Source organism: Danio aesculapii, chromosome 3 (genome assembly GCF_903798145.1).
Source record: "Danio aesculapii chromosome 3, fDanAes4.1, whole genome shotgun sequence".
Classification (NCBI taxonomy): Eukaryota; Metazoa; Chordata; class Actinopteri; order Cypriniformes; family Danionidae; genus Danio; species Danio aesculapii.
The window spans coordinates 6,060,806-6,080,805 of NC_079437.1; the positions used below are offsets into that span (position 1 = coordinate 6,060,806).

General features: G+C 40.3%; 1 protein-coding gene across 1 annotated transcript in view; it reads right to left on the reverse strand.

The window, feature by feature from the left end:
- LOC130220750 (phosphomannomutase 1) overlaps positions 1-20,000 on the reverse strand; it is a 23,449-nt gene that overhangs the window by 1,276 nt on the left and 2,173 nt on the right. Inside the window, exons 2-8 of the mRNA XM_056452983.1 lie at positions 18,128-18,245; positions 16,345-16,421; positions 13,824-13,915; positions 12,513-12,612; positions 6,978-7,053; positions 4,153-4,268; positions 1-1,840 (exon numbers count right to left, since the gene is read on the reverse strand). The exon at positions 1-1,840 is cut by the window's left edge and continues 1,276 nt beyond it. Of these exons, the coding sequence (XP_056308958.1) occupies positions 1,718-1,840; positions 4,153-4,268; positions 6,978-7,053; positions 12,513-12,612; positions 13,824-13,915; positions 16,345-16,421; positions 18,128-18,245 (702 nt within the window). The 3' untranslated portion in view covers positions 1-1,717. The remainder of the gene's footprint in view (positions 1,841-4,152; positions 4,269-6,977; positions 7,054-12,512; positions 12,613-13,823; positions 13,916-16,344; positions 16,422-18,127; positions 18,246-20,000) is intronic.

The following is a 20,000-nucleotide window of genomic DNA, read 5'->3' on the forward strand; positions in this document are numbered from 1 at the left end:
GTAGCTTACTTAAAATGTTAAGTTCACTGTAATTACCTTCATAACTTATATTGCTTTACAAATCTGCATTAAAATGAGCTCATGTGACTAAAACACTGAGTTTGATCATAACGTTTTCATTCATTCTCAATGGAGAAGCTTAATATTTACACAAACATGACGTCATCGGTCATTTCATATTGTTCAGTATAAACTACTTAGTGTAAGAACTAGACTGATCGTGTGTGTTTAAGGGTGGTTTCATGAATAAGTAGGACTAGTCAACCTCTTGGAAGACTATTTAAATTACATAAGAAAGTCTTAAGTAACGTCTATCTATTAATTAGGTCTTAATTATGCAGCTGTCTGCTGTTTTCTGCATCTTAAAGGGCCAGTTCACCCAAAAATGACTTGAGTTCCCACTATGGAAGTCAGTGGGTTATGATGGGTGGTTTCATGAAAACGCATCTTTAAGGATGACTGCTAACTAGCTAAACAAAGAAAGAATGTCTTAATTAACGTCTATCTATGAATTAAGTCCTAATTATGCAGCTTTGTCCAGTTTTCTGCATCTTAAAGGGCCGGTTCACTCAAAACTGATTTATTATCTACTATGGAAGTCAATGGCTTATGATTTTAAGGTCAGTTTTTATGAAAATCATATTTAAGGATGACTGCTGACTAATTAAACTAAGAAAGAAAGTCTCAATTAATGTTTATCTATTAATTAAGTCTTAATTATGCCGCTGTGTTCCGTCTACAACCCACAGAATTTGCTGCATCTTAAAGGGCCGGTTCACTCAAAACTGATTTTTTTATCTACTATGGAAGTCAATGGCTGATGATTTTAAGGGTGGTTTCATAAAAAAGCATCTTTAAGGATGACAGCTAACTAGCTAAACGAAGAAAGAATGTCTTAATTAACGTCTATCTATTAATTAAGTCTTAATTATACAACTTTCTCCTGTTTTCTGCATCTTAAAGGGTCAGTTCACCTGAAATTATTATTTTGTCCTACTATGGAAGTCAATGGCTTATGATTTTAAGGGCGGTTTTTATGGAAAAGCATATTTAAGGATGACTGCTGACTAATTAAACTAAGAAAGAATGCCTATCTATTAATTAAGTCTTAATTATGCTGCTGTTTTCTGTCATCAACCCACAGAATTTGCTGCATCTTAAAGGGCCGGTTCACGCAAAACAGTTTTTTTTTTTATCTACTATGGAGGTCAATGTCTTCCAACATTCTTCAAAATATCTTCTTTTGTGTTCAACTGAATAGTTTAACTCATTTAGGTGATGCTTGAGTAAATAATGAGCGCATTATTATTTTTGAGTGTACTGTCCCTTTAAGACAGCCGTCACTCTGTAAACCCTGCAGTGTAAACGTGGCCACTGTTCAACACTTTACCATTTAAAATATGTACACTGCCAGAAACTATTTTATTATTTACAGTTTCTGACTCATTTCTAGTCTAAATATCTAAAAACTCTTAACTCAAGAAGCTTTGTCTAGAGAAGCAGCAGATATCTTGACTAGAAACGAGTCCAAAACTCGAATAATCAAAGCCTGTCTTTGCAGTGTGGACTGATAATGAATGCTTGAACACTATAAAGCTGTAAGGTCGTCTGTGTGTGATGTTTCCATACAGTCTGTGTCTTCATCTGTGTTTGTTGTATAGAGTCTGTGTGTGTTTCCCACCAGCAGTGTCCAGCAGGGTGCGCCACAGAGTCTTCATCAGTCTTCATTTGGAGGAGCGCTGAAGAACATCTCTCTGCAGAGCCGCGCTGTGTCTGCGGGACAGGAGACGCTGAAGCCCACGGTGCGAGGATCCTCGAAGATCTCATAGTCGTTTCCACCCTGATCAGGGGAGGGAGAAATGGGAAAAGCGTCATTATTGTGCACTTTTACACACTAAACGCACTTCTGAACTCATGTGAGGAGCTTCTCCAACACTGTTTATTGTTATTGTGCTTGATGTGAACGGCCCTTTAAGGCTCATTCACACCACACTGACAGACGACAACAAACACTTTATCAGGACGCATCAGTCTGTGACCTGTTTGCACCTGGTATTAAGATGCATTCTCATCGATCTGATCAAAAGCGGAAAAAAGAGACACATTACCATTCACACTTGCCCTCTTAATGTCTAATTTCAACTATATCTCTGATGAGGGAGCGTCTGTGGGCTGGGATTGGGTTTCTCTGATCTTTAAAAGGCTGCTTCAAAAGCTATCGCAATATTCATTATTTACAAAAATACAAAACAGCACCAAAACTCTCCAATAACTCTGAATAGGTTACCGGTGCAAATGAAATTATTGAACATATATTTATTTTATTTTATTTCTGATCTACTCATATTAGACTGAGACACTTCAGTTTTTTTAGTAACGCAAGGAACGTAAATACAAGTGTAAATAAATGCCTTGCAGTAACACAGATGTCAAACAGATGTCCTTCAGGAAATAGAGATTAAAGATAGAGATTAGACAGATTTAAAGTCGACATGGAAAGGAGGTTAAGATTGTCCTTTTTTCAGATATCATGACGTATATCCACATGTAAAGGTCTTAAAATAAGAAAAAATGTAGGGCGGTGCAAGATTTAGTTTTTTCAGAAGTAACTGGATTGTTGAAAGTTGGGCATTGCTAACAAATTGGAGCAATATTGACAAACGGACAAAGAGGAGAAACAAGACACCCACTGATATGCCTCTGGATTGATAAAGACTGAAAGCTCCACCCTAAAAACCTGAGATCCCCGCCCTAAAGGGCTGATAGCACCGCCTAAAGGACTGATAGCACCGCCTTAAAGGACTGATAGCCCCGCCTTAAAGGACTGATAGCCCCGCCTTAAAGGACTGAAAGCCCCGCCTTAAAGGACTGATAGCCCCGCCTTAAAGGACTGATAGCTCCGCCTTAAAGGACTGATAGCCCCGCCTTAAAGGACTGATAGCCCCGCCTTAAAGGACTGATAGCCCCGCCTTAAAGGACTGATAGCCCCGCCTTAAAGGACTGATAGCCCCGCCTTAAAGGACTGAAAGCCCCGCCTTAAAGGACTGATAGCCCCGCCTTAAAGGACTGATAGCCCCGCCTTAAAAGACTGATAGCTCCGCCTTAAAGGACTGATAGCCCCGCCTTAAAGGACTGAAAGCCCCGCCTTAAAGGACTGATAGCCCCGCCTTAAAGGACTGATAGCCCCGCCTTAAAGGACTGATAGCCCCGCCTTAAAGGACTGAAAGCCCCGCCCCGCCTTAAAGGACTGAAAGCCCCGCCCCGCCTTAAAGGACTGAAAGCCCCGCCTTAAAGGACTGATAGCCCCGCCTTAAAGGACTGATAGCTCCGCCTTAAAGGACTGATAGCCCCGCCTTAAAGGACTGATAGCCCCGCCTTAAAGGACTGATAGCCCCGCCTTAAAGGACTGATAGCTCCGCCTTAAAGGACTGATAGCCCCGCCTTAAAGGACTGAAAGCCCCGCCTTAAAGGACTGATAGCCCCGCCTTAAAGGACTGATAGCTCCACCTTAAAGGACTGATAGCCCCGCCTTAAAGGACTGATAGCTCCGCCTTAAAGGACTGATAGCCCCGCCTTAAAGGACTGATAGCCCCGCCTTAAAGGACTGATAGCACGGCCTTAAATGACGGATACCCCTGCCCTTAAAGGACTAATAGCTCCACCCTAAAGGATTGATAGCCCGGCCCTAAAAACGTATAGCTCCACCCTAGAGGACAGGAAGTGAAGAAAAGTTGTTTTGAGGACAGTTATGGCGTTTGATTAAAGTTTCTGAGGGAAATTTTCTTTCCACAAAATAATGCGGAGCACAGTGACAGCATTACTGTATACATCTAGAAATAAGAAGAGGAGATTTAGGCTGTTTCACACCTGTGAATCGATTCATTTGTTCTGAAACAGGGATTAAAACTGTCCTACTGTTGCTCTTTGTTCTTGGTGTGGTTCACTTTCACACAGCAAAGTTTCTAAATGGACCAAATGAGCTAAACAAGTCACGTCTGAGTAAACTCTCCTCACATTGGTCAGAGTTTCAGGGTTTATTTTGGAGAGTCCTGCTCAGGGTGGGGGTTTGGTGGTGTTTGACCAGATTTCATGCACACTTTAAAGGAAACACGATGATGTTTAATACAGACGCACATCCGTTCACTCACTTACCAATGAGGTTTCATTGCCGAAAAAGTAGATGGTGTCCAGTCCCTCCTGCTCCAGGACGTCCAGACAGAGGCGTTTGTCCCAGCCCTCCGGGAATATGTCAAAACTGATCAAACCCCCTTCAGGAAGGACAGAGAGACACTATTACTCACACACACACACTGGTAAAGACAGCCTGGATCATTTCACACTGAGCTCAACACAAGATCTGTCTGTTAACGGCTCACTCAGGACGCCTGAAGTGTCGATTATACAAGTTAAACATTCAGAGATCAGGAGTATATCAGCTCTTAATTAACCTCATCCATCAATCACTCCAAAACCCCGCCCTCCTAACACATTCCAGCCAATATGATGACAGCAGACTTGAATATGCAAATGAGTACAGGCAGGGAGCGCTTCTGATTGGCTAATGAAATGCTCTCTCTGAGCTCTGTTAAGCTTGATTAATGAAATAACAGTGTGAGAAAGCTCATATCTGACCCTTTAAAGGCATCGTAACACCCCCCGCTGACCCTGTGTTCCAGCGCTCACACTCAGCAGACAAACAGCAGCTGACTGAAGAGTTGAGGGAGTTTAACAGCCCTGAAGAGCATTCTCACTCTGATGACCTGTGTGTGTGTGTGTGTGTGTGTGTGTGTGTGTGTGTGTGTGCGTGTGTGTGTGTGTCTCTCTCTTTCCTTACCACTTTGTGTGTGTGCATCTGTGCTTAAGTGTGTGTTGGTGCATGCGTGAGTGTGTATGTGTGAGTGTGTGTGTGTGTGTGTGTAAGTGGGCATATGTGTGTAATTGTTTGTGTGAAAGTGTGTGTGTGTGTGTGTGTGTGTGTGAGAGAGTTTACCAGCCCTGAGGTGCATTCTCACTCTGATGACCTGTGTGTGTGTGTGTCTCTTTCACCCTCTCTCTCTTTGAGTGTGTGTGTGTCAGTGTGCATCTGTGCATAAGTGTGTGTATCTGTGCTTGTGCGCATCTGTGTGTAAGATTGTCTGTGTGTGTGTACATGATTGTGTCTGTGCGTAAGTGTGTGTGTCTCTTGTGTGTTTGTGTGTCTGCTTGTGTCAGTGTGAGTGTGCGTCTGTGGGCAAGTGTGTGCGTGAGTGTGTGTGAGTGTGCATCTGTCCATAAGTGTGTGTGTGCTTGGGTGCATCTGTCTGTATGTATGTATGTATGTGTGTGTGTGTGTGTGCGCATTTGGAAATAAATTTGTGTGTGAGTGTGCGTAAGTATGTGTGGAAGTGTGTATCTGTGTGTGTGTGTGTGTTTGTACATGGATTTGTGTGTAAGTTTATGTGTGTGAGTGCATCTGTGCATAAGTGTGTGTGTGATAGGGTGCATCTGTGTATGTGTGTGTGTATTTTGTGAATAAATTTGTGTGTGTGAGTGTGCGTAAGTATGTGTGGAAGTGTGTGCGTGTGTGTGTGATCATGTGGATTTGTGTGCAAGTTTATGTGTGTGAGTGCTTGGGTGCTTCTGCTTGTGTGTGTATTTGTGAATACATTTGTGTGTGTGTGTGTGTGTGTGTGTGTGTGTGTGTGTGTGTGTGCGCGCAAGTATGAGTGAAAGTGTGTATCTGTGTGTATCTGTGTGTGTGTGCACATGGCTCTGTGTGTAAGTTGTGTGTCTTTGTGCAAATGTGTGTGTGTCTGATTGCATTTGTGTCTGTCTGTGTAAGAGTGTGTGTGTGTGTCCTCAGAGTGGTTGTGAAACTCTACTGTTCAGAGATCAGCTGTTATAATGAGTCATCTGTGTGTGTGAAGTCGACCCGGAACATTCCTGCTGTGAGTCAAGAGTTGCTGGAGCCACAGCCAATCAGAGTGCTCCGTTTCCCTCACGCCCCCCAGGCCCCGCCCCCTCTTCATTGAACAGAAAGAGAAATAAAACACACACACACACACGCACACACACACACACACACACACACTGAACGCCTGTGTGTGAAGCGCTGCTGAACTCAAGCACAGCTGTGTGTTTATGTCTGTGTGTGTGTGCGGATATGGGAGTGTGTATCTGTGTGTGTGGGAGTGTGTATCTGACATGTGCTTATGTATATATATATATATGTGTGTGTGTGTGTGTGTGTGTGTGTGTGTGTGTGTGTGTGTGTGTGTGTGTGTGTGTGTGGATGTGCCTGTGCATAAGTGTGTGTGTGTGTGTGTGTGTGTGTGTGTGTGTGCGTGAGTGTTTCTTTCTCAGAGTGTGTGTGTCTCTTTGTGTCTAAGTGTGCATCTGTGCATGTGTATGAGTGGTTGTGTTTGTGCATGCTTGAGTGTGTATCTGTATGTTTATGTGTGTGTGAATGTGCCTGTGCATAAGTGTGTGTGATTGCACGTATGTGTGTGTGTGTGCGCGGATGTGTGAGTGTGTATCTGTGTGTTAATGTGTTTATGTGTGTGTATGTGTGTGCGCATCTGTGCGTAAGTGTGTGTGCGGTGGAGTGTGCATCTGTCCGTAAGTGTGTGAGAGTCGATCTTTCTCTCTGTTTGTGTGTAAGTTTGTGTGTGTGTGTGTGTGAGTGTGTGTGTGAGTGTGTAAAAACACACTGAAGGTCTGTGTGTGAAGTGCCGCTGAACTTTGAAGCTCAGTTGTCAGATATTGACTGCAGACGTCAGAGGAACTTTTGAGTAAACACTCTCACGGCTCATTGATTTATCAACATACACACACACACACACACACACACACACACAGGAGTGCATCCACTGGCTCATAACCTTTAGCACAGATAACGTGTGTGTTTGTGTGTAATCTTCAGGTTAGAGATACACACACTGCTCTGGATCCTCACACGGATGCTGATGTGTGTGTGTGTGTGTGTGTGTTCTGCTCACCTCTGGTAAAGCGCAGGCCTTTTCCTGCAAACTCCTTCTGCAGAGCCGCCACGAACTTCTCCCGAATCTTCTCTCTCTGCGGGAGCACAGAGCAGCGCTTCAGACACACTCACCGTCAGGGTTAATAACAGACAGTAACAGCTACACTCAGTGTGTCCAGATAAAGAAGCTCAATGTGTGATGTGTGTTCAGCTTTGAGTCTGACACACACAATACAATGTGTTATTCAAAGTGTCGAGCAAAGATTAATCATTCAATCATTTTCAACTTAGTCCCTTTAGTCATCAGGGGTCGCCACAGCGGAATGAACCACCAACTATTCCAGCATATGTTTTACACAGCGGATGCCCTTCCAGCTGCAACCCATCTCTGGGAAACACCCATACACACTCATTTACACACACACTTATACACTACAGACAATTCAGTTCATCAATTCACCTATAGCGCATGTGTTTGGACTGTGAGGGCAACCGGAGCACAGGAGGAAACCCACACCAACATGCAAACTCCACACAGAAACACCAACTGACCCAGCCGAGGCTCAAACCAGCGACCTTCTTACTGTGAGGCAACAGCACTACCTACTGCGCCACTGCATCACCCGAGCAAAGACTAATCACTTTCAAAATAAAAGTTTGTTTTGACGTGTGTGTGTGTGTGTGTGTGTGTGTGTGTGTGTGTGTGTGTGTGTGTGCGCGCACGCTGTGTATATTGATTTGGTGTATATAGAAACACACACGCACGCGTTTATTTGAGAAAATGATATTATACAAATTACATATAAATGTGACGCGATGGCTCAGTGGTTAACACTGTGGCCTCACAGCAAGAAGATCATTGGTTCGAGTCTCAGCTGGCGTTTCTGCGTGGAGTTTGCATGTTCTCCCTGTGTTGGTGTGGGTTTCCTCTGGGTGCTCCGGTCTCCCCCACAATCCAGCATTATAGGAGAGTTGATGAACTAAATAGGCCGTAGTGTATGAGTGTGAATGAGTGTGTATGGGTGTTTCCCAGTACTGGGTTGCAGCTTGAAGGACATCAGCTGCGTAAAACGTATGCTGGAATAGTAGGTGGTTCATTCTGCTGTGGCGACCTCTGATTAATAAAGGGACTAAGCTGAAGGAAGATGAATGAATGATGCGCTAAAATGAGGCCGTTCAGGTCATTTGTTCCTCTAAAATTGACAAATAATCAATAATAATCAAATCACTAACTGACGATCATTAGCCGCATTTCCACTATCGGGCCAGTGCGAGCCAGGGCTTTTATCGGGCCAGGCCGGGCCAATAGCCCGGGAGGTTGAGAAATGAGGCCGAAATCATGTCGCGTTTCCACTGTCGGGCTAGTTGCTGGCAGCGCGTCACGCAAACACCGCCCCCAGAACGTCCCCCGAATCAAACGTCACACAACCCGTCACACAACCCGCCCACTTCAGCAGGAACAAAAAACTCAAATTATAACCACAAACACAACCTGGCATCACTACGAGAGCTGGAAGATGGAGAACACCGAAGCGATTGCTTTTTTACTGTTTGTTTCCTCGGCCCAAATGTTCAGAAGAGCCCTGGTGTCCTCAACTGACCAGTACTGTCTGCTATCCATTTTTTCTTCTTCTTAGTGAGTTGATCAAGCCCGATAGCAAAACAAATGTAAGGGAAGAAAGCATCTTGTCTCCTCTTTACCTGACAGGAAAACTCCGCCTTTGTACGTAACTCCGCCCCAAAGCCCCAGTTGGCCCTCCTTGGCCCAAGGTATTCAGCGGGCCGAAAAAGGCTGGACGCTGGCCCCAAGGAAGCCCCGCTTTGGCCCGATTACGCCCCGGAAGTGATAGTGGAAACGCGACTGGCCTTGGCTCACCCTGGCTCGCTCGCTTTAGGCGCGATAGTGGAAACGCGGCTAATTAAATGATAATCGTATAAATGACGAATAAATTAATATAAACAAATGGAAATGAAACACAACACAAGGGAATGGTTGTTTTCTTGAAGCCACACACACACACACAAGTTTGCTACAAGGATCCTCAGATCCTTAGATTCTTCATTCATTCGTTTTCTTCTCGGCTCAGCCCCTTTATTGATCTGGGGTCGCCACAGCGGAATGAACCGCCAACTTATCAGCACATGTTTTACTCAGCGGATGGATTCTTCATCATGTCATAATGATTTCTGGAGGATCATGCGGCTGCAGCAATGATGCTGAACATACAGATTTACATCACAGGAATAAACTACACACTAGGCTTGGGCGGTCTTCAAATTTGGATACAGTCAAACCTCCTCCCTATTTTACCTCGGTATACTATATCATCATACTATAAATCGAATCACGATTTGAATCATCGCAGCCTCTCGCAATTAGCTAATCGCAATGTGAAATATTGCAAACGCGTGCATGGTGTCTGTGTGCGACACTCTTACTAGCCAATTGGGTGAGCACACTTTCATTCTGGCCAATCAGAATTGCACAACAGAGCTATGCGGAACGCCCACAAACAAAATCCAAACAAAAGAGCAGTCGAGTGGGATGATGGCGTCTGCCGATTCAGACGTATTACCAGACGAATTAATACCAAAGAACAACAGGACATCAGTAATATGGGAATATTTTGGTTTCAAAGTCACAGAAAATTAAATTGTTTTGATAACTTCATGTGTGTTTCGAGTGCATTCACAGCTCGCGATGCAGCTGCGTCATCTGTAATGTCTGACTAATGTACTATACATGTATAATTTGTCATTTCATTCCTATTTTCACAGGATTAGCTGCAGAATTTTGAAGCAGTTTAACGATTGAAATGCTTCTTATCAGATATTACGTCATTCAATGCGACTTTACGGAGAGCTTACGACCTACTAAGCACGGGCGTTGATCGACATAAAGCTGTACTGGGGCGCACTGGGCGCATTTTTTTTCCGATTAATCGTGCAGCTCTAGTCTAGACCAAATTTATTTGATAGGGAAAAATATGAATTACAGATATTAAAAAAAGAGCAAAATTCAAGAGAAACTAAAACATATATCAAATTTTGTAGTTTTAAATTAATTTTTTGCAATATTTAGCATGAATGTAAATGTATAATCTTTCTATTCCTAAAGATGTTCAGTGACTAAAGGGTTATTTTTCAGAAATATATCCGTTTAATAAATCTGTTGTGTTCAAATGCACTAAATTATATTACCTACATTTACTGATAAAATGTCTAAATGGGGTGTACTCGTCTATGCTGAGCACTGTATATTATATATATATATATATATTAGGGCTGTCAAATGATTAAAAAAATTTACGTAATTAATCACACTTTTTTTTTGTAATTTATCATAATTAATCATGAAACGTGATTAATACCGATTTAGGGTGCTTTCACACCTTGACTTTTGTTTCAGAACCTGTCTCGTTTGCCCAGTTAGCGCGGTTCGTTTGGCATATGTGAATTCAGCAATCGCGCTCGAATCGCCTGAATGAGGTGGTCTCGGCTAAATTGAAACGAACTCTGGAGCGGATCGATTGTAGTAAGAAAGCAATATGATCCGAGCCCAGTTATATCACAGTGTTTTATAGATATGTAATAGCCATACGGCTATATGAAGTGAGAATTATGAGTAGGGCGGGAGGTCATTGCAGACATCCCAAGTCTTCCAGAAGTTTCGGGAGTCTCCCGCAAATGCAGAGACTCCCGGATGCCCGCAAACGAGTGATAATCTCCCGGAAATCGCGAGTCTCCCTCCCAGTCTTCAAATACATCGCGCATCCTTCTCACCCCTCCCCACCGCATCCCTCCTCGCTCTTCAGACACGTCGCACGCACCTTGTCAAACACCACCAAACCCCCACCCTGAGCGGGTCTCTCCAAAATAAACCCTGAAACTCTGACCAATGTGAGGAGAGTTTACTCAGACGTGACTTGTTTAGCTCTTTTGGTTCATTTAGAAACTTTGCCGTGTGAAAGTGAACCACACCAAGAACAAAGAGCAACAGTAGGACAGTTTTAATCCCTGTTTCAGAACAAATGAATCGATTCACAGGTGTGAAAGCACCCAAAAAGTCTATCATGTAAGCAGCAATTTTTGATTACCTTAAAGGATCTCGCGAGACTCAAAATGCAGAGGTTTTTCTATCCGTTCGCCATGAGGTAACGAGTTCCATTAAAACATTCTGAATGAGAGTGAACTGCTGAACTGCAGGTAAAGTCTAAAGATTAAAAATGAAACACTTTGCATGAAACTCTGGAGGACACGCAGGACAGCCTGATGATGCCACATTAATTGTTTTATACTGAAACTTTCCTTCTAAAAGCACGTCCTTGGTCTTATGCAGGTTAAACACACGCAGGGCCAGAGCAAGCTGAACTGGCGCTCTAGGCAAACGGCAATCACACTGCCCTCAACCCGAAAGTGACCGGTTCGCGGAAGAAAGTTAGGACCGTGAGGGAGGGGGTGAGTGTAGCGGATGAAAGTGAAGACCGGGGGGGTTCGCTCTCTATTCTGCTGCCCAAGGTGGCCGCCTAGGTCGCCTCTATGCACACGCCATCCCTGAACACACGTCGAACACAACAGGAAAAAAAAAATGCAGCTGCATTATTTGCGTTATTTTTTTTTTTACGCGTTAAATATTTCAAATTAATCATGTGTGTTAACGCGCTAATTTTGACAGCCCTAATATATATATATACACGCACACATACATATAAAATAATCATCCATTAAGTAAGTTTTTGAACAAAAGTCAGTGTTACGGTCTGTGGGAGTTGGATTTTGTTGCTTTCCCCCTTTCTGTCACTCGATTTTGCTCCACTATTTTCTCCTTCCAGGTCTCTCCTGATTGGATCCCGAGCCTGTCACTCTTCATTAGGGCGTTTCCTCGTGGACCAATCTGGCTTCACTCCGCGGAGTTTAAATTTGATCGGCACAGCTCGCTGTTCAGTGCTGTGTGTGTGTGTGGATTTGTGTTGTGTACGCTCACTTCTGTTCATGTATTTATGATTTATTTCTTCTAGTTGTCTCTGAACTGATACAAACATTCGTAATCTCAACATGGTTTAAAAGTTTATCATTGCTTTTAGGGGAAAAGAGAATAAGTTAACAGGTCGCGCGACATACCTTTTGCACGTAGCTCTGTGAATGTTCAGACACACTCGGTAAGAGAGTGAGCGCCGTATTCTGTATTCTTGTTTATTATATAGGCAGCGTATTTAGTGGCGTCGAATATGCCAAAGATTTCAGTTTCTTTTTCACATTTCTATTTTCTTTAGTAAGTTTAGAGGGGATCCTGTGTTCTAGTATATGTGGCTGTTGGTTTTGTTCAGTTCTTTGCTTTGGCGCCACTCTAATTTCACAACAAATAATAACATAATTTTCTAAATGTTTTGTTTTCTCTCCCAGAAACCTTTTAAAATCCTAACAATTTTGATTTTATCATGCAGAAATGACCAATAAGACCAATATTTAACTTATAAATAACTATTGATGTGATCAGACCACTCTGAGAAAGAAAAACCACCTGACCCTAATACCACGGTAAATCAGATATTACCTTGTCGATTTCCGAGAACTCGATTCTCTCTTCTAGCGTGCAGCTGCGTCCGATGGGTGAGATGTTGATCACACCGTTACGAAACTCAATGAACGTCCCTCTGAAAGACAGAGATTGTTGTAAATGTTTAAAGGGGTCATGAACTGAGAAACCTAAATCCCCTTTATCTTCAGACATGCGAGCGCTCACAGTTTTATTAGAGCATCCTGTAAGTTTCAGAGCTCAACAGTTTGTGCTTCCTCTAAAATCAGCTTGTATTGAGGTCAGTCTGACTAAAACGCAGAATCTGGAATGTTCTGCTCTATGATGTAATACAGTGGATAAGCTCCGCCTCCACAGAAGATTGACGTTTACTTCTACTGCGCTGCCTGTTAATATGCAATACTGTGAGCTAATCAGAGCAGCGGCAGTGCTTAATTTGTAAATGAATAATTCCCAGTACAAAACCAGGAAATAAAAGTTAACATGATCAACGTCCGTCATTTCCGTCAACGTCGTTTTGCAGGAAAAAATGACGTTACTAATTTATTATAGTGGGAAAAAGTACCACATTTCTGAACACTCTTTAATAATCTTGTGCCATATAATGTAATAGGTCAAGCATGGATAAAGAACAAACGTGTAGCTACAAATATGAACTATGAAACATCACTATATAGTTTACTAACACCTCTAATATTCACTTCACTTCACTATAATGTGCCAAATAAATAAAATAATCACTCACTCTGACTAGTCTTCAAGAAGAGCCCACAGTTAGCTCCTCTGTCACGCTTTCTGGCTGACTCGCTTTGCTTCTGTCTCCTGCTATCCTGATCATAGATCCTAATCCATCTTCTTGAGATCTCATTTGATCAGGCTTATTGTCAGATTTACTCGTAGTTTTAAAATAATAATATATGCTTGACTCCCTCTTTGGCATTTTGAAAATACAAACATTATTCAGGTTTGCCACTATGCCATCATTGATGTTCGCTGCTCACTGCGCGCGAAACAACCACCAACCAATGAGAGTGATCGTAAACGTAAGAAAGATGATTGGTCGAAAATATTGTTGAGGGCCAATAGTTAAACGTTAATGCTGGGTCAATTAAAATAAATACCAGAACGCAAAATATCTGACATTTTCCGGAGCAGGATCCGGCAAGATCTGGCTCAAATTAAGCAGGGGGCAGTGGGCGTGTACTTCTGAAACTACAACTGGCCACGCCTACTCAAATAGAGCGTTCTGATGACGAGGCTCAAAAACAGCACAGGAAATAGGCAATTATTTCAAAATGATGATGATTTCTGATTGTGTGTGCGCGTTACCGTTTCTTGGGGAGTTTGATGAGCCCCATGTAGCTGAGACAGAAGTTAATGAGCTCCTGCAGCAGCTCCTCGCCCAGGTGATTCTGAATGGCCTGACAAACACAGAATGACGTTAATTAATGTTCGCAACAACTAAATAAGTGCAAATTTGTGACAGAACATGATTCACAAGCATCTAATATTAAATACAGTCACACAGTAAAAATTATATATAGTGAATTATATATAAACACTGTTGGGGAGGTTACTTTGGAAATGTAATAGATTACAGATTACAAATTACCCTATTTAAAATGTAATAAGTAGTGTACCGATTCAATTACTTTATAAAAGTAACTGATTACATCTGATTACTTTTTTTTTTTTCAAATATATTTTAATTAAACATTTTTGGTGCAAAAACATGTCAGAAAATTACATTGAGTAGAAAGATAATATCTGTCATACATGTAATGTGAGTTTTTTTGAGTTCTGACCCGCACATGGAAAATAAACATAAAATGATAATAATAGTAAATAAAATTACATTGTAAATAAATAAACAACAAATAAATAATAATAACACTAATAATAAAAAAATAAATAAATAAAAATAAATAAATAAAAAAATTAAATAAACAAATAAATAAATAAATAATAAAAAATAATAATAATACAAAATAAATAAATAAATAAATAAATAATAATAAAAAAATAAAAAATCTGATTACTTATTGATTACTTCTAAGTTTCTGATGGATACTTTAAACTAAATCATTTTCAAGCATTTATACTGAGCAGGTGTGGCCTTACAGTAGCTCTGTTTACTGCAAGAGTTTCAACATCTTTTATCAGTTGAATTAAGATTATATTAATTTAATTGTAAAGTACTGCCACCACAAAACCAGACCTTAAACAAAACAAGTGTTTACTGTTGTTACTAAATCAAGATTGTAGTTAGTTGTACAGGGTGATTTTCGTGGCATTTGCAATAAAAAAAAAAATAAGTCTAAGCTATTTTTGCTACTTTTTTATTTTTAAACCGAAACAACTTAAATCTTAGTGATCATTAAAGCTGTCAAAGAATCATATAAGGCTGAAATGTTCAGTTCAGTTATTTACTGTAAATAATATGCTGCACTAAACAGAAACAAACTATAGTATATAACAGCAAAAATAAAAAAATCCAATAAAACCAGGTGTTACACATTTAAAATACTATAGTAATATTTAGGAATGAGCATTGTATTGTATATATATATTTACAACTCTTCAATAATAAATTACACTACATAATGTAGTATCATTAGAAACTATCATGAACTAATAGTAATTACCATAGTACTCCTTAGCCTTTACTATAGTAGCATATATATATATATATAAAAAGCATCTCGTGTTAGCCTTGCTTGGTCACCAACCAGAGCGAGAGGTGGCAGTAACGCACCAAAAAGTATATTGTCGATCACAGAAAAACAGGAAGAAGAAAAAAATCGTTATTCTCAGAAAAAATCTAGCTTCACAGCTCCCTGAATACCAGTGTCGTCACTTATTGATCCGCGATTGGTAAATGTAGCTTGTGTGGACGCTACCACGCTACTTGACTTAAAAAATAGCTTTGCTACTGAAATGCTATGCGATTTTTAAAGTAGCTACGCTACCGCCACGCTACTGAGAAATGCAGTTATAGCCCAATAGCACCGCTTTAATAAATGGCCTTAGCAGAAGACATCGTGCATATCAAAAACAGTGAAAGCAACAGATCAATATTATTCAACATATCCCAGATTTTTAAAGAAATAGTTTAGATGTAACCCGATTTGTAATCTTTTTCATGAGTAACTGTAATCTAATTACACATTCTTTCTCAGTAACGAATTACTGTAACTTTTATTTTGTAATTAAATTACGTAACGCCATTATATGTAACTAGTTACTCCCAACACTGTATATAAAGAGCACAACATTATAAAATATTACATAATCACACACAGCAGTAAAATATAAATAGCAATTTAAATTATTAATCGTTATCATATACATCATATATAGTCAGATATAGTAAATTATAAGTAGTAAAATATAAATAGAAAATAATATAGAGCACAATAATCTCAAATCAAATATAGTCAAACATAAAAAATAAATAATAATGTAAAATTTAAATATTATATAGTCACACATCTTAAAATATAAATAGTAAATAACATCAATAAAGCACTATAATCAAAAATCCTACAGTCAAACATACTAAAATATATCATTTGTAAATATAATTAGGAAATAATAAATAATAATATTTATAAATAATAAAGATCGGGTTACATACAGTCACACATAGTAGAATAAAAATAGTAAACAATATAAATAGAGCTCAAAAATCTCCAATAAAATCATATATAGTTACACACTGTGAAATGTAAACAGTAAATAAAATAAATACAGCACAGGATTGTAAATTCATACCCTTCTTTGCTCTTTTAAATATTTTTAATCAGGTGATTTGATGTATAAATAGTGCGAATATGACTGAGTGATTCACCTGCTTAAAGATGAGTTTGCCGTCTTTATATTGCACCGTCCCGTTCTCAGCGAAGACGTAATCAAACTTCTGTATCACTGCAACAAAACAACACAATCAGTTAGCACTCAAAACACTTAATCACACACAATGAACGCACATCTTATCATCATGACCTTTACCTGTGTTACACAACACACACTCACGCAAACAAAACAAGCTCATTCACACTCCTGATTAATACTTTCATGTATTGCTCATCTACTTTGAATCCTTCTATGATAAATCCCACTGGCCGTCATTTAAATGCTTTCTGCTATTCAAGCAAAGCATGTGACAGTATACAAGATATTAGCTTACAGGGTGTGTGTCTAAACAAATACACAATCAAAATATCTCAAATATTATGCGTTTCATGCACAGCTAACTATCTGAAATGAGCATAAATAATGTGGAGATCATTCGAATGTGTGTCTGTGAATTCAGGCTTAAAGTGACACCTCTGTTATTTAAAGGAGACCCATTATACCCCTTTAAATAAGATGTAAAGTATGTCTCGGCAGAACTAGAGTACCAATAGACACAATAAGTGCTGTAAAAAGACCCTTCTCTGGTAAAATAGGCATTTATATGTGCAAATAGCCTAAAGTAAAGTACTATTAGATGCATAGTTTGCATTTGAACACACACCTAATGCTCGAACAGGGAAGTTAATAAGTAAAATAATAAGTGTAATCTTCCATATCAGCCATTTATTAGTGCAGGAATGCAAAACTTGTCTCAATCTGTTTTATAGCAAAAATAGTTTGTCTTTGTGAATCCCACATCTGCTGAAACAGCCAATCGGAGGATACTGTAGATCAGCATGCACTTAAAAACACTGAAAACTTAAATTCTTTTGATTAATAAACTAGATGAATGATAACATTGGGTTCACTGAAGCATTTAACACAAACTAACATTACCAATAAAGTTGATGAGTCAATGAATAATTCTCACACAATGTTGGGTCAATTGAATGGGAGTGTATGGGTGTTTCCCAGTGATGGGTTGCAGCTGGCATCCACTGCATAAAACATATGCTGGATAAATTGGCGGTTCATACTGCTGTGGCGACCACAGATTATTAAAAAGAGACTAAGCCGAAAAGAAAATGAATGTTTGGTCAATTATGGACTAATCCAATCACTGCATTGAAAGTAAATGAGAGGGGGGTAAAGTGTGAATGGGGCACTACAGAGCGGCTTAAATCCCTTTTATAGCATTAAAAGAACTGATAATCAAATGAAAACCTGTGTGTGCACTGAATGACTGCTGCATGTATTCGCATCACTATGTCAATGTTTGAGCAAAACAGTCCAACCAGTTTCTCCACATTCTGCCACAATGTCCAAACATGAGAAGCTACTGATCCTAAAACTAGAGGTCGTATCATTTCATTTCATTTTCGGCTTCATTCCGCTGTGGCGACCCCAGGGACTAACCACCAACTCTTCCAGCATACGTTTTACACAGAGGATGCCCTTCCGGCTGCAACCCAATACTGGGAAACACCCATACACACTCATTCTCACACACACTCATACACTACGCCCAATTTAGTTCATCAATTCCTCTATAGCGCATGTGTTTGGACTGTGGGGGAAACCGGAGGAAACCTACGCCAACACTGGGAGAACAAGCAAACTCCACACAGAAATGCCAACTGACCCAGCCGGGACTCAAACCAGCGACCTTCTTGCGGTGAGGCCACAGTGCTAACCACTGAGCCACCATGTTATAAGAAAAACTAATCCAGTCTAACCTTCATCCCCGTCTCCGAGCTGCTCTGCAATCTTGCAATAATCGGATCCTCCAACGACGCCGATCTTCACCTTCTGCTTCAGCGCCTGAATGAAATCATCCAGCTCTGGGTCGATCTTCTGCACACACACACACACACACATAAATATATATACATACACATACATATACACATATATATACATATACACATATATATACACACACACACACACACACACACACACACATACATACATACATACATACATACATACATACATACATACATACATACATACATACATACATACACTTACACACACACAAGTTTGTTTAGTGAATTGTGAGGACATTACTTAGGTTTCCATAGTTTTTATCCTGTACAAATGTATTTATTTATTTATTTATTATACACAGTATTGAATTTCTAGTTCCCTCCCCTTATAAGCTTTTTAATAAATGAGGACGTCAGCAAGTGCAGAATTTTTAATTAAAGCAATTCTTGAGCTCATTGAGTAACACATTTACTGTAGTTTAGCAAGATTGTAATGCATTAGTTATAAAAGTATCTTTCACCAACACTAGTAGCATTAGCGCCATGAAGCATAACATAACTTATAGCTGACAATATATATTATATTCTCGGCGGACGTTTAAAGTGCACCTTCAATGCGTTTTTAATGGCATGCTAAGCGTAACTGAACGCTCTTGATCTTCTGACTGTCATACACTCATGCTAACACAATACACTGAAATAGTCTGTGATTCATAACAGCATGCTAGGTGGGACGAATATGACAGATGTTCTAGTAATCGCATAAGTAAAACTCAGTTAATTAGAGTATGGAGGCGTAGCTGCTAATCAGCTAACTGTTATCACCAATAAAAAACGCTGATCAAATAGCGGCCACACCAAAAACAATAACATCATGTGTGTGAAGCAGCTTTCTGTGGACTCCATTTCAGTCATAGTTTTAAAGTCTGCGCGAACTGGAAGTTGCTGAGAGTTTTATTTCAGTATGTTGATGTACTTCTAAGAAAAACCGAATATTAAGCAGGGGGTGGGGCTTATTTTTGCACATCATTAACGTTGTAGCAAACTAACAATAAAGGCTGATTTATACTTCTGCATCAAGCGCACGCGTATGGTCTGGCGCAGTCTTCACGCAGTAGCCCTCGCCGTGGCTAACGCAGACACTGACGCACATCTTATAAAAAATGTAACAACACGTCGCAATGACGCATAGCGCAAGCTCTGTGATTGGTCGGTGATGAGTGTGGGCGGTGCGAGAGCTGCCAGCCTGATGGAGCGAGTGTTTACAAGGTTGGAGTCCCGTGAAGGAGCTCCAGATGGAAACTGTTGTTTTGTGTTTACCTCATGATTAAAATTGTTGCACATCCGCTAGCTCCCGCCTCTGAATGAACAAGTTTTAGCTACTTATACATTAAGGCAGCGTTCAGAAAAAACAAAACACCCGCGAAAAAACTCGACACAGAGGAACATAAACACCTGCTGCCAGCTAGCGTTTCAGAAGTGCTATTGCAACACAAACAGCACGCAGAAGTATGCACGACTACGCGCAAGGCATGCGCCATGGGTCACAGCAATCACTTGATGCAGAAGTATAAATCAGCCTTAAGAAGGGCGTGGTTTCCAATATTGTTGCTTAACTGCCGTCATCAGAGGAGACGACACTCCGAAAGCAGAAGCAAATGGTCAGGATTTAATTAAAGAGTACCAAAACAAACTAATCATTGAGTGGATTAGCATATTAATTGATCACCAAACGAATAACAATGTGCGCAAGCAAAATGAACAGATTTCACACTGACTCTAAACAAAAAACAAAGCGTTCGTTAGTTAAGTAAATGGCAAGAGATTTCAAATACAC